The 14623-nt window shown below is 43.1% G+C and overlaps 1 protein-coding gene across 4 annotated transcripts in view; it reads right to left on the bottom strand.

Moving 5' to 3' along the window:
- Nucleotides 1-5088, bottom strand: part of TFAP2B (transcription factor AP-2 beta) — a 32283-nt gene extending 27195 nt beyond the window's left edge. The window contains exon 1 of one of the 4 annotated variants that reach the window (XM_085057085.1): nucleotides 4909-5088. In XM_085057085.1, the coding sequence (XP_084913211.1) occupies nucleotides 4909-4989 (81 nt within the window). In that variant the 5' untranslated portion in view covers nucleotides 4990-5088. Of the gene's footprint in view, nucleotides 1-1095; nucleotides 2558-4908 lie in introns of those variants that run through there. The other 3 variants (XM_085057087.1, XM_085057086.1, XM_085057088.1) reach the window with 3 other exon arrangements.
- Between the last annotated feature and the right edge of the window lie 9535 nt (nucleotides 5089-14623).

Genomic DNA, 14623 nt, shown 5'->3' with positions numbered 1-14623 from the left:
CACCCACATCGTGTCTATTCCCAGGGACTATGAAGAAGGGGGAAGGGGGTGGGGGGTGTGAGGGAGAATTGCTAAATGTAGTAATTAAAAATGTAGGACTGGCGCTCCAAATACATGTACGATCCGCAATTTCAGACCAGTAATATAATTCCCCATCCACAGCCCCTCAAATCAAACCAAAGGTAAAAAAAAAAAAACCCATAAAAAATTGGAGAGCCCCAAGCCACCCGTCTATCCAGACAACCCACTCCTTCTCCTGCCTAAAGTTTCCCAGCATCTGTTTATTCCCTCTGCTGAAGTCCTGTAACTCAGAATCACCAACCCATTTTCACGTGGAAAAGCCCAAAAAGAAAGTTGCACTCCTCGGAAGACTCCGAGGTGAGAAGTTGTGCATAAAAAAGGACTTGAAAAAAAAAAAAAAAAAAAAAAAGGGAAAAAAAAAAAGAAACCCAAAATGAAAATCACGGGGGATATTTGCTTAAAGGAAGTCTACCCCTTAAAAAATTTAAAAAATTCAAATGAAAATAAAAAGGAAACATCGGTATTGAACAAATCCAGGCGCTACGATTTTCTGCAGCAACTTCCAGCGTCTTTTGTTTCCTTTTCCAATATTATATTCCAGAGAATGGGGTGGGGGTTAATTGTAATGAAAAGTCTTTGGGGTGTGTGGAGGGGACAGGGGGTGGGGGGAGTGTATAGAAGCTTCTGAGAAAAGGTGGGAGAGGAGTTTTGTCCAACTCCAACGTACTGAAGCTGCGAGGCTAAAGTAAACAAGAAAAATATCTATTCCACAAAGTGCAGCTCAAACCCCCACAAGCAATGGCACACATGGTTTAAAAAAAAAAAAAAACAAAACAACAAACCGAGGAAAAAAAGTTCTTTTTCCCCCTGCTCTCCCCCCCAGACTCCCCTAGCTCAAATCGGGAACACACAATGCAAAAAGGAAGAAGCAGCTGCAAGCCTCCTCCAATTATTGTGCTAAATTACCAAGCCAAAGGCGTTTAAAAAGAGAGAGAGAGGGAGAGAGAGACACAACAGATCGAGAGAGAGAGAGAGAGAACATGCAATTCTAGTACAACATGGATCCAAACTCACCATGGCGGAATAGGTGTGGACTAACATCTGGAAATAAAAAAAGTCTTGTAATAGCTAAAAATAAAATAATGGTGATAATACTAATAATTGGAGGGAAAAATATCAAGGAGATCTGCAAAGGGACGTGTTGGACACAGGAGAACAGCTTGAGATATTTCGAAGTCTATCCATCAAAAAAAAAAGGTAAAAAAAAAAAAAAAGACCAATGCCCCCAAAACCGAGCCTGGAAACCTCTATCTACATATATGATTTACCCCTCCCTCTCGGGGCTTTTTTTTCTTCCTTTTTTTTTTTTTTGGTTTTTTTGTTGTTCTTTTTTTTTTTTTTTTTTGCCTTTGAGCTCCCAAATACAATCCTCTTCAACCCAAGGCTAGGCTCAGACTGCTCCGCTACCCCTTCCTCCCTTTCCTTCTCTACACCGCCTCATAATAATTGATATTCATGACTATTAATATTACACGACTACTTTAAAGGGAGAATGCAGGACCAAATGGAGCGTGAAGCTGGCAGCCAGCTCGAGAGCTCCCCTACTATTGTAAATGACGTTCATTCAGTGGAGAATTACTAGATGTAATCAGACGAGGGGGGCTGGCAGAGGCAGAGTTTGGGGAGAGGGAGAGGGGGGAAAAAGTTTCGCGAGGAAGAGGCAGAACTTCAATTAACTCAGAGCAGAGAAGATGCGGAAAGTAGACACTGCTGAGCTGGAGCAAGGAAGTGAGATGAAGCAATGCTAGAGGCAAAGAAGAAGAAGAAGAAGGAGAAGGAGAAAAAAGCATATTTCCTTTTTTAAAAAATATATATTTAATTATACATTCATAATACGAGGAATTGATTGCCTTTGGTGCTTTTGTTCTTGCAGTTTGTTGTTGGGATTTTTAAGCAAATAATGAAGAAAAAAGAGTATTTTCTAATATTTTTCTTTTTTTTGGTTGTTTTTAAAGGAATGGAAGAAGAAACGTGCAGTCACTGTAATACACGTCTATTTACAGCGAAGATTAAGCCCTTCTGGTGCGTGTTACATATCCTATTTATTCGCAATAGCCAAATAAATACTTGAATCTGCATTAAGTTGGGGTCCACTTATTTTTTTTTTGTCTGAATCCTGTTTCTACCGCCCGATATGAAAAAAAAATTATATACGTGCATAGATCTCCCGATTTTCACCCAAATGTGAAATGTATGGAGCGAATTTTAAAGGATAGCAAATTTATAGTTTTGAGGCAAAGCCAGAGGCGATATAAAACCTTTTTGATGTTGCAGGAACCCGTTCAACTGGACTGTCTGCCATTTCTGTTAAAGTTCAACTTACGTTCCTTCCTAAATAGACTCACACTTCCCAGAGCTGCCCCCCCGCACACACACGCACACACACACTTTTGTTTCGAGAACAGATTCAGTTTAAGTGGCTGAGACGCCTCAGCCATCGCGTTGTTAATTATAAATCGGAAAGAAGAGAGAGAATTTTTTTTAAAGAGCTGAAAAACTCTAGATTTCAGTTAAAAAAAAAATCTTTTTTTTTTTTTTTTTTTGGTAAGGCTGCACGTTACAAAACGCCCCGCAGCGCATCCCCAAGTTAGGATACACCCTGCCCGCAGCCAAATCCCACCCAGCCGCTCCCCGAACTCTCCTCTCCCACGGCAATCTACCAACGCGAGTGTCCGTGAATCCACAGCGCCTTAAAATCCCCCTTCAAAAGCAGGGTGGAAAAAAAGCCCTCATCCCCGACCTCGGCAGCCAGGGAGGGGAGATGTTTTGTCGCCTGCTGCTGCGGGCTGAGACAATGGCCGGGCTGTGCCTGGAGATGGGGAGGGAAAAGCAGCGAGGGCTCAGCGGGCTGGGGACACGGGGACACGGGGACACTCACACACACACTCACACACACACACACTCACACACACGTGTGTGCTCGTTCTGTGCTCCTTCTGCAGATGAGGGCTTTTGGCAATGATAATTAGCCTGACGGCAGCTTTTGGGAGTGGAGACATTTCTCCCGTGCGGCCGGCGGGTTCCCTCCCCGCTTCCCTCCATCCCGTCCTGTCTCCGGCCGGGAGCAGCCGGAGCTGTACCTTCCCCGGGTCTGTTTCTCCGCTTTTCCCGGGAGTTTCCCCTCTGTAAGTGCCAACGCGCTCCCGGAGGGGAGGGCTGGGGATGGGGCTGCCCCGACGGCGCTTCCCGGGGGGCTCCGGCCGCTTCCCGACCCACAGCCCCTGCCCGGCTCCTGCCCGTCCCCTCCCCAATGCCCGTCCGCTGCCGAGTCCCCTGTCCCTGCCCAGGAGCGAGTCCCTCTCTAGGTATCCTCTCTCTCCTTGGGTGCCCAGCCCCTGCCTAACCCCTGCCCAGTTCTTGTCGGGTCCTCTGCGGCTGCCCGGTGCCACCGCGGCTCCTGTCCGGTTCCCAGTCCCCTGCCTTGTCTCCCTTCCCTGCTCGATCCCCAGTCCCTGCCCGGTCCCTGCTCAGTGCCCAGTCCTTTCCCGGCCTCTGCTCAGTCCGCGGTCCCTGCCCTGTCCCTGGTCCCTGTTCGATCCTCAACCCCTGCCAGATCCCTGCGCAGCCCCTGCTCTGTCCCTAGTCCCTGCTCAGCGCCCAGTCCCTCCCCGCTCCCTCTCCTGTCCCTGCTCCCTGTCCTGTCCCCGCTCCCTGTCCTGTCCCCGCTCCCTGTCCTGTCCCCGCTCCCTGTCCTGTCCCCTCTTCCCGCTCCCTGCCCGGCCGCCTCCCCACGGAGCAGCTCCGGGGCTGGACGTGGCGGATTGCTCCCTTCTGAAAATCTCCCCCCAGCATCGCAGTGCAAACGCCTCCCACTCAATTAAAAAATAAAAACAATGGAAAAAAAAAAAGTGATTTTGTATAGCTCCATTCCTCACTCAAATATGTATATATTTTTTCTTTTTTTTCCCCCCCGGTTTTGAACAAATCCCGCACGCTGATTTAACTTACAAGAAACACATTCGCGGAGCCCGTTTGGGAAAGATCCAGCTCAGGAAACCGTGCAAAATTAAGAAAGGTTTCACAGTGTTTGAGCAGAGATTTTTTTTTGTTTTTCCTCCCCCCTTGGTTTGCTTTTTGACCTCGAAAATAAGGTCTGGATAAAGCTCACAACTTTTCGTGTCCGCGGACTGCGAGGAGCTGCCTTTGGCTGTATCGGTTCGGGCGTGTGAACTCGCACACGCACGGGAATGCATGTGCCGCTTAATTAATGTCAGTATATGTATACATGCACATCTTATCTGGTGGAATGGAGTTATAAAAAGTCGTAAAAAATATATCCGATTGTGAAAAGAAGAAAAAATGTTGGTAAGAAAAGATCCATATTCAGATTGAGCTGAGCTTGGAATTGCAAAATAAAAAATAAAAGACAGGAATTCATCCAGTCCCTGAATACCGGATTGTGTTTCTCTTCTGTTCTCTCTTTTTTCTTTTTTTTTCTTTTAATTTTCCTCAACATTTGTCCATATTTAATCGAATTATATCTAATTGGAGGTCTAAACAATCAAACTCTTGCCTTTAAGTTGCCTCGTTCCAATCCCCAGATCATTTCTTTGATGTTTTAAATCGCATCAAACAGCTTTTCCATAAAAAAAATAAAAAGTTTAGGTCTTGGCATGCTGGATACAAACACGCAAATAAATAAGCATTTAAGCATTTACTCTCGGTTTCCCGTCTCTATATTCGTGGATGCTGGTGTATGTCTCTATTTCTGCCAGGATGCATATGTAGAGCTATATATGTATTATGTAGCCATGCCTGTATCTATATGCTAGATGTATATTTAAATATACATATACTCTCTCACTCATATGCATATTATATACTCACCTCATAGATATCTTCATACTTGACATTTTCAACCAGTTTCCAGAGCATGATGGCAGGCTGTTCTCTAGGAGGTGAGTGCATTCATGTGAAGAGCAGATGTCTGGATTCTCAGTACTTCTCTGTCTGTAATGATCCATCTATAATTGGAAATGGGGGACAGACACCAAATCCGACGTTCCTCTTCCATCGCAACTTATATCTGTTGTCTGAAACAATAGGCTGCAGAAGCCTACCTCAATCGGATAGTAAAAAACATTATCTGTTACATAGTTACATATAGCTACAGACATATAGGTGACTAGATATAGACATATACACACATATAGAGACTTACATGCAGGCAGATAAAATATATTCATACACGCAGCTGCACGCACACAGATTTACACATACATGCACCTATACACACATATATCTCTGAACAGGCAACTTTTCCCCATGTATAGACACATTAGTTGCCACATCTAGCTATGTAAATTATATATATTCTTCCACATGTAGGCACATGGAGACTACATGTTACATACGCACATGTGCGTACAAACCTGGTCAGTTTATATAGGAGTGCATTTAAATGCATATTTGTGAATCCAGTTATACATTTGCACATATGTATGCTGATATAGAGGGATGAAATATACTTATATGCAGTGCATATATCTGCTATTTTAGTAGATGGATGGATGGATGGATGGATAGATAGACAGATAGATAGATAGAAAGGAGAAATTAAATGAATATTTTTCGATCCTCCCCATGATAAAATAAAGAATAAGTTGCCTCTGCACTAAGTGATTCATCATTTACAACGAGATATGATGCTTTTCCCCACATGCAATATGCTTTTATTTACATGTCCAGAAATTATCCTCTCATATGCAGTTAAACACCAAAACAGCGTCTCATCAAAGCACATTCAAGCAAATCTAAAAGGAGTAAATTTAGATCAATGATTTCCACTGGAAAGCCTTAGACTTCAGGCTTGGACTATATATTTTATCACTTAGAAAGACTTTATATGGGAAAAAAGGAAAGGAAAAAAAAGGAGTTTAGCAAACCCTTCTCTGCACACGTTTGAATAGCGTTTACCACTTTCAGAAAACGATTAAAAATAGAGTTGGATTTGTGCATTTCCCGGGGAGCCCTCGGTTTGGAAGGGGAGAGGAGGAGTTAGACCAGTTTTAACCTTTATTTTTTTTTTCCCCAGGCAAACCTTCCTTCGCATTGTCCGATTTTTTTAACACGTTGCACGGCAAAGAGCCGACGCAGGCAGCAGAGCCCATCTCTGCCTTTGAAAGGAAACAATCGAGCTTTGCAGTGGGCTGCTGCACCAGGAGGGGGAAAAAAATGAGACACAGAGGCAGAGAGACAGAGAGAAAGAAGGTGTTTCTAAATTCAAGGTCCTGTCTCTGGAAATTTCAAGCTCTGCCTATAAGATTCCTACAATTCTTTGTTATTCTGCACGGGATCCTATGGGAAACTGCACACTGTCCTTTGTACTTTCGAAGGTCCTACAGGTAAAGATGCTTATATATATATACATATATGTAATCTCGGAAACGAGGAGAACTTCATCAGGAGACACATTTGCTGGTGTGTGGTTGGCTGGTGGGAAGGGTGGGCTTTGCTTCTCTGCTCTCTTTGGCCTCAAATAAAGGCAGAAAGTATAAATCCATCCCTTTCCCCCTCAGCCTCTGCACCACCCTGCCACCCCTCCCCGTTTCACGGTGTGCATCTTCTTCTAAAACCTCAACCCACAAAAGGCGAGAGGCAAACAGCAGACAGATATTTCAGCAGGAGCTGGAAAACGGTCTTGCTGGAAGTTGATAAAGCAGATAAGAGGTTTTTTTTTCCTCAGCGCAGCCAGCGCTGCACTGAGGAGGAGGAGAAAAAGGGCACATCTTTGAGTGGGTTGGACTGATCATTTCCACTGTGACACTAGGGTGAAAAATGCTGAAAAAGGAGAAAGGATGAGAGCAGTTTGCACGGGGATGTGTGGAGATGGCCATGCAGCCACCCCGACGCACCTCTAGATCTGAATGACCCTCTTAGAAAAATGCCAAGCTCATAAAGGGACAGTTTGCCATCACTTTCGTGAAAGTCTTTGAGTCATGAAGGCTGGCACAGGGCAGAGCGAATGTGCTTCGTGACGGCTAATGCTTCACAATTCTGTGGCACCCTGAATTAAATATGCTCTGCTGGGGGAGGGGAGAGGAGGGGAATGAAAAAAAAAAAAAAGGACACTAAAATAGACTTGATGTCCACCGGCTCTTTGCTAGCATACTGGTATAAACAGTAAATTCTGACTTTTAAACCCCGCTGTTATATTACATTTCCCTTGCATTTGCAACACTTGACAAAAGAACAAATGTTCATTTAGAAAATTAAGGTTCTTCGCTTTTTTAAAAATTTTTTGGGCTCGTTTTGCACCCCCTCCCCCGCAGCTGCCTCCAGTCGAATTCAGCCGCTCCACACAGCAACACTTGCACCGCTTTATCCCTCAAACGTGCCGTGAGCCCTGCGCCCAAAAGGCGACACACGTACTCAAAACTGACCAATACAACCCACACTTTCAAAACTAAATAAACAAAAGGGGAAAACCAGCCGTTTCCCCGCAGTTTAGGTCGCGCTTTTCCAATCCCTTCCAAGGAAAATCCCGTTTTTATTCAGCTGTGAGCTGGGCACTGGCACTGCACCCTCAGCCTGGCAGCTGCGATGGCAAAGGAATATTTTACACTTTTTTTTTTTTAAGGATACCTTTATAAGTAGCCCTGCCCATGGCGGAGGAAACCCCCCGCTTCCCCCGCGCTGGCGGAGCGGCGATGCCCCGCGGGGTTCGGGAGCTCCGCAGCGCAATGATGGGGCGGCGGCGCCCTCTGATGGGGATTCGCTTCCCGCAGCAGCATTCCAAATATCCTCCCCCGCCCTCGCATCCTGGAATGGCTTAGACTGGGAGGGAGCTGAAGGATTCTCATTCCAACCCCGCTTCTCATTCCACCTTCCTCTATCCCAGGGTGCTCCAAGCCCTCTCCAAACTGGCCTTGGACACTTCCAGGGGATCCAGGGGCAGCCACAGCTTCTCTGGGAAACCTGTGCCAGGGTCTCCCCACCTTCTCAGGGAACAATTTCCTCCTAATACACATTTTATTTCTTGCCTCTTTCAATTTAAAGCCATTCCCCTTTGTCCTGTCCCTCCGTCCCTCGTCCCAAGTCCCTCTCCAGCTCTCCTGGAGCTCCTTTAGGCACTGGAAGATGCTTTAAAGTCTCCCCTGAGCCTTCTCTTCTCCAGGCTGAACAACCCCAATGCACAGCAGAAGTGCTCCAGCCCTCTGAGCATCTTCATGGTCTCCTCTGTATTTGCTCCAAGAGGTCCAGGTCCATAACTGGGAGTTATAAACACCCAAATATTCCCTCTGCTAGAAATGATGCTGATATGAATTTTTCCTCCTTTAGGATAAAGTCACAGGTTCTTGTTTACATTGATTTTTAATTAACAGGCCACTTGGTATTTGAAGCTCTTACAAGGCAAGGTTCGAAATCTTACAATCAGAACAAATCTTTTATACCCCACTTTGAAATACAGTCAATATTACTCACTGTAGAGTAGTGAGAATACAGACTAGATTGAATATCCTAATAATCCCAATAATTAGGATCTCCTAATAGCCCCAGAAGGGAGAAAACCTGTAATAAGGTGATGGCCACTTTGTTGACAAATAGAAAAAAATTAATTTTAATTTAATAAATTATGCTGCCTTTATTTCATATACCTTATCAAGAATTATTGTTTGTTGTTGTTTTTTTTTTTTATTTTTAATTTGCCTGCCCCTAATCAAGGTTTTGTTTTAGAAATGGACTTTAAATCCTGCTCTGCCTTCTAAATCTATCATGGATCACTCTAACTAAAAGTCTATCTCCCTCAGTATCCAACTCCCAGCAAATCCGTATTGTTGGCTGGAGTTTAAAATGAATCCGTTTATCCCAGCGCCCTCTGCTGCTCGCTGAGCTCATGGAAAAGGTTTCAGAGTTCTGGCAAAATCCAGAGTTTTTGGACGTGTTTTATACCTTTTCCTATAAACTATCTCATTTTTTTCCCTACGTTTTTCTTCCATATGTTCTCATGTGTACTTCAGAAATCAAGTTTTTTATTAAAAAGCTTATTTTTAACTATAAAGCTGTTAAGTCACAGGGGGAAAATCACATTGCAGGTATCTCAAAATTTACTGTCTGCCTATCAATGAATTTACAAAATCATTGCTTTGGTGAGCACTTAATACCTTTTCTCTGTGAACAATACCAAGACTCTACTCTTAAAAATCCAACTTTCCATGATCTAAATTTCCTGCTACATCTCCAGACATTACCAGGGTTTTTCATAGAATCAGACAACTGGAGGATCACAGAATAATTTGGATTGGAGAGGGACTTTAGAGGACATCTAGTCCAACCCCCAGCCGTGAGCAAGGACATCTTCAACTAGATCAGCTTGCCCAAAGCCCTGTCCAACCTGACCTTGAACATTTCCAGAGGTGGGACATCCACCACCCCTCTGGGTAACCTGTGCCAGTGTTTCACCATCCTTATTGTAAAGTTCCTTCCTTATATCTAATCTGAACCTGTATTTTTTCAGGTTAAAACCCATGCTATAATTGCATGCCCTGCTAAAAATTCTCTCCCCATCATTTTACATTTTCCTGAACCCACCAGGGAGGAGCATCACCAACTCAGCAGCAAGAGAGATACCAGGAGCAGCTTTTAGCAAGCCAGGAAATCTCAGCCATATGTGTTGAGCTCCTGTGGACAGGTCCAAGCTGTCTGCCACATTTAACACCCCCAGCTCCCTCAGTCCTTCCTCACAGGACAGGTTCTCTAGGTCCTCACCAGCTTCATTTCACTTCTCTGGACACCCTCCAGCACCTTCTTTTAGCAAGGGGCCCAAAACCTGAACACACTGATTTTGTCTAATCATGATAAAAACTGAACTCAAATGTCACTCACTTATCCCTGGTATTACTTAGTGACCAATTTTTGATGGCAGTAATCCATCCCAGTTTGTGAAGCCTCACATTGATGGGTCATGTCCAGTTTTCCCCAGTCTAGTTCTCCCAGACCAAGCCTCACACAGCCTGTGAGCTCTTTAGAAATTAAAACCCCTCCAAGTGTTTCCTGCTTTGCTCTACCAAGGAGAACTCTTGGATCCAAGTTTAATTTTATTTGCAATCCATCTGTTTTATCCCTCTGTATTGCCTGTTTATTTTTTCCACAAGAAATCCAGAAGCATGATGCCAACAAGGACCCCAGCTTTGAGGCAATGTGGTGGCATACAGTTTTGGCATCCCCTCTTCAGAGAAGTTCTACAGACCCCAAACTCTGAGGAGCTGGAATGACAATCAGATCTCCCAGGTTAAGAATGAAGAAGGTTTCAGGCCTTTTTTTTCTCATCCCACTATTTTTTAATCTTTATTTTGTTCTGATGCAGGTATTCAGCTTAGGTTGAGTGAACTTCAGCAGTGCTTGGCTCCTTAAGACAGGGAGCACAAAGCCTTGCTCAGGTCATACTGCCCTTCCAGATGAGCTTGGATTGCTCCTCATTGTTGGCTTGTGTTTAGGACCAAAACCTCTTTGAACAGGAATACTGAGAGCCAACTTCACAGCATCCCATGAGCGATGGAAAAAGCAGGAGTTAGGTGATTCAGCATTAAATGGAAGACTTTATGCACAATCTGCTACTTGATGATTTATCCCTTGGAACACAAAGGGGAGGCTGGGAAGTCTCAAGAGCTGCTGTCACTGCTGCATGGTTATCTTGACTCCACTTAAACCTTTGGAAAGTGAATTAATGCTTTCTAACCCTTCTTCCTCCTAGAAGCCAAACAAAACACATAGAAATGTTGCTGAACTTGTTTCCTTGAAAATTTGCAATTGGTCATATGAGGTTATCTTTCAGTTTCTTCAGCTGGGATATGGACCCTCACTGAAACCAGCTTGTTCATCTAAATAAAACATATCCCTTTTTTTCCTCTATTTTTCTCATTCCCTAACAACCTTCCCACGCTTAAATGGAGTCATAAAATCAATAATGGACAAACTGCACCCATTTAAAGGGAGGTCTTAGTTTTATTAAATACTATAAATTACAGGAAGTTAGCAGATTCTATTTTTAGTAGTTTAATTTAGTTCAGCTATATTTATGTGGATACAAATGGTTTGTATGTGATTTAGCCAAAAAATATTATTTTAATTACATTTATGTAGTTTAGGAAATGTAAATGCAAAATAGGAAATGCACTTTTATCATTTTAGGATGTAAGCAGTAGAGCAAATTATCTGTTTAAATTTCATGGCAGGAGAGAGTTAATCAGTTTTAAGGAGAGAGAAGAAAAATTAAGACCTGGCCCATCGTCTGTTTTGAGAATATAATTTTTTTTCCCTCCAGTATCAGCTCCACTCCCCTTCCTTTTTAATTTCTCCACTCTCTTAACTTGCTTTCTAGCAGTAGGCACTCAGATAATATGACCACAGGCAATGCTTTAGGGAGAGAAAATTTCTGGGAACATGAAAAAAGATATAGCAAAGTCAGCAAACTGCATCTACAGGGGAAATGCATTTCAGGTTCACAGAATTGCTCATAATGTATCTGGAGTTACATCATTGCATGGATTGTCCCTTCAGTTTGTTCATGTACTGTATTGTGGCTTTCAGGGACTTTAGCTCAAGTGATAGAGTCCTTCCCTTCCCTTCCCTTCCCTTCCCTTCCCTTCCCTTCCCTTCCCTTCCCTTCCCTTCCCTTCCCTTCCCTCTTGTTTGATTTAGGTTAACTGCATCCTCACTGCTTTCCATGCAATATTTATTCTAGTGATAGAACATGGTATAGTCATAGTGATAGAACATGGTATTAATATTAATATAAACATGCAATTTAAAGTTATAATCCTAAGGTAATTGTATATCATTGCTTTTGTATAATAAATGCAGAAGCACAATAAAAATCAATGTTTCCTGCCTAAAAGGCATAAGAATGAGCAAGTGTAAATGAATAATTTTTAACAGCCCTGAAATTAAACATTTTTTCTCTCCACTATCAAAATGAGAAATTTGAAAATTCAAATTTTAGCTTTTCTCCCACTCCTGGTTTTAAAATGAACATCTAATGATTTGATTTAGCTACCAGAAGAGAACTTACAATGCAAAAAATACAAAAATCTACACTTTGATAAACAGAGTTGTTTACAGAGTTTCAGAATAGTTTTCTAAAGATGTAATGACAGTGCTCCTTAAAAAATGGCTCTCAGAATTACCATTCCATTTTGACAACATTGGTCTTTGTTATTGAGGTTCATTATGGTCAATTTTTTCTCTTACAAGGTAATTGCAAGTTTTTTTCAGGGCCCACGTTTTTCAGCAGCTTTAAACTGAGTTTTCTCACATGCTGGAATCACCAGAGCAGTGTCAGAGTTTCCTGAAGGACCAACCTTTTTTCAGTCTCCTTTTATAAAAAAACACCTCTGATAACTAGAGTTGTTTCTAAGTTTATGACGGATCTGTAAAACTTCAGTGAAAACGTAAGCCAGAAATATCCTTTAGGACATATGGAATATAAATGAAGGGACCTTAATCAGTGTGGTGGAGAGGGGGACTGGACTTCAGGAGAATGGTTCCCTTTCCCAGCCCTACTTGGGTTCTCCCATGTGCATGACCTTGTCCTCACCAGTTTCTTCACTGAAGCTCCATTTTGATTTACCTTTTTCCTTGTTAATCATCATTCACAGAATCCCAGAATCCCAGAATGCTGTGGGTTGGGAGGGACCTTACAAACCATCTCATCCCACCCCGTGCCATGGGCAGGGACACCTTCCACCAGACCAGGCTGTTCCAAGTCCTGTCCAACCTGGCTTTGAACACAATTAAACAAAAAGAACTTAATCACATCCCAGAGGTATGAACATCAGGAAGATGCCTGGCTGACAAAAAATAAAAGGGATCAATGTGGCAGCAGCAAGAACAACACTCACCAAAGGTTCCTATTATGTCAAAATTCCCTATGCCACATAGGACCTCTTGTGCAAATAAAGGATGCTGCTGTTTGGTCATCTTCTCTCATTCCCTAGGGGTTTCCATTTCTGCATCCTCTGAATATGGAATTAGTGTAAATTAGAGCAGCAAATCTATTTTGTGCAAGTCATGAAAATAGCCACAAGACAGACCAGGAACTGTGGGATGATCACAGCTTTGTAGAAACAAAAGCTGCAATTGCTCAATTAATGTAACTCATGCAGAACATGGGCCAGAAAATCTGCATGGAACTGTTGGATGGGCTGCAGTGATCCTGCAGAAGCACTAATAATAACGCTCTCTTGGTTTTACTTTTTAAGGTCATGCACATGAATTCTTTGCCTAACTTAATAAATTGTTCTTTTCTTAATCACTGTGTCTGATAAAGATATATATCTGTTTTCCATTTGGGGTTTTATGGAAGTTGAATCCTTGACCAATAAAATCTGACTGGATGTATCTGTTAACTCTTGCAGTTCCCCATATCACCTTGCTGTTAAGATGAATAAATTAAGCTTTTTTTATGTCTTTCTTTTTATGGCAGATTCTCTTACACTTCACAGAACCACAGAGAGGATGAAGTTGGAAGGGACCTCTGGGGGTCATCTGGTCCATTGTCCCTGGTCAAGCAAGGCCACCCAGAGCTTGTTGCTCAGGACTATGTCTAGATGACTTCTAATAGCTGTGGGGAGGGAAGTCCACAACCTTCCTGGGCAACCTGTGTCAGTGCTTGGCCACCTCCCCAGTAAAAATGTATTTCCTGCTGTTCAGAGAAACCTCCTGTGTATCAGTTGGTGACTTGACCTCTGGTCCTCTCACTGGACACCACTGAGGGGAGCCTGACTCTGTTCTCTTTGCATCCACCATTCAGGGATTTTTATCCATGGATAAAATCCCCCTTGAGCCTTCTCTCCTCTAGGCTAACCTGTCACAGCTTTCTCAGGGAGAGATACTGCAGAATTTAATAATCTCAGTGGCCCTTTGTTGGACTTTCTCCAGTCCATCTATGTCTCTCTTGCAATGAGAAACCTTGAACTGGACATAGGTGTGAGCTCACCAGGGCTGAGTAGAGGGGAATGATCTCCTCCCACCTGCTTCCAACACTCCCAGTGCAGCCCAGGACACCATTTTACCACCTTTTTGTGAAGGACACATTGCTGGCTCACATCCAACTTGTTGTCCACCAGGATCTCAGGTATTTGCTGTAAAGATTCAGCCAATGCTTTGGTGTGACACCAGTGATGCCACATCCCTTTATTCAGCTCAACAACAGCTCCACGAAAAGGATGTGTCCAAAATAAGCTTCATATTCCATGTGCCATTGTTTCATAGCTGTGACAGATACAACATGACCTTTCTGAGTAAATACATTATATCCTTGTTTTTAATTAGACTTGAGACACTCTTGGCCTTCTGCCCTCAAGTTCAAGCTCATCCTTGGCAGATCATCCCCTCTGACCAACAATTCCTTTTCAGAGCTGCTGCTTTCCAGAGCAGTCTCCACCATCTCGCAAGGAAAAAAATAAGTATTTTCTTCTTATATATTCATATTCCTTTTTCATCTGTCAATAAGCTGTCTACTGACACCCAGTTTGTTGAACAATCCAGATCATGGTACATTTTTCCCCTTAACTAGTTCTTTTGCAATCATTTAGTCAAATTA

The sequence above is a fragment of the Lichenostomus cassidix genome, chromosome 3 (assembly GCF_008360975.1).
Source record: "Lichenostomus cassidix isolate B80296 chromosome 3, HeHo_3.0, whole genome shotgun sequence".
Taxonomy (NCBI): Eukaryota; Metazoa; Chordata; class Aves; order Passeriformes; family Meliphagidae; genus Lichenostomus; species Lichenostomus cassidix.
The sequence above is the reverse complement of the archived record's forward strand: the minus strand, read 5'-3'. Positions and strand labels throughout refer to the sequence as shown.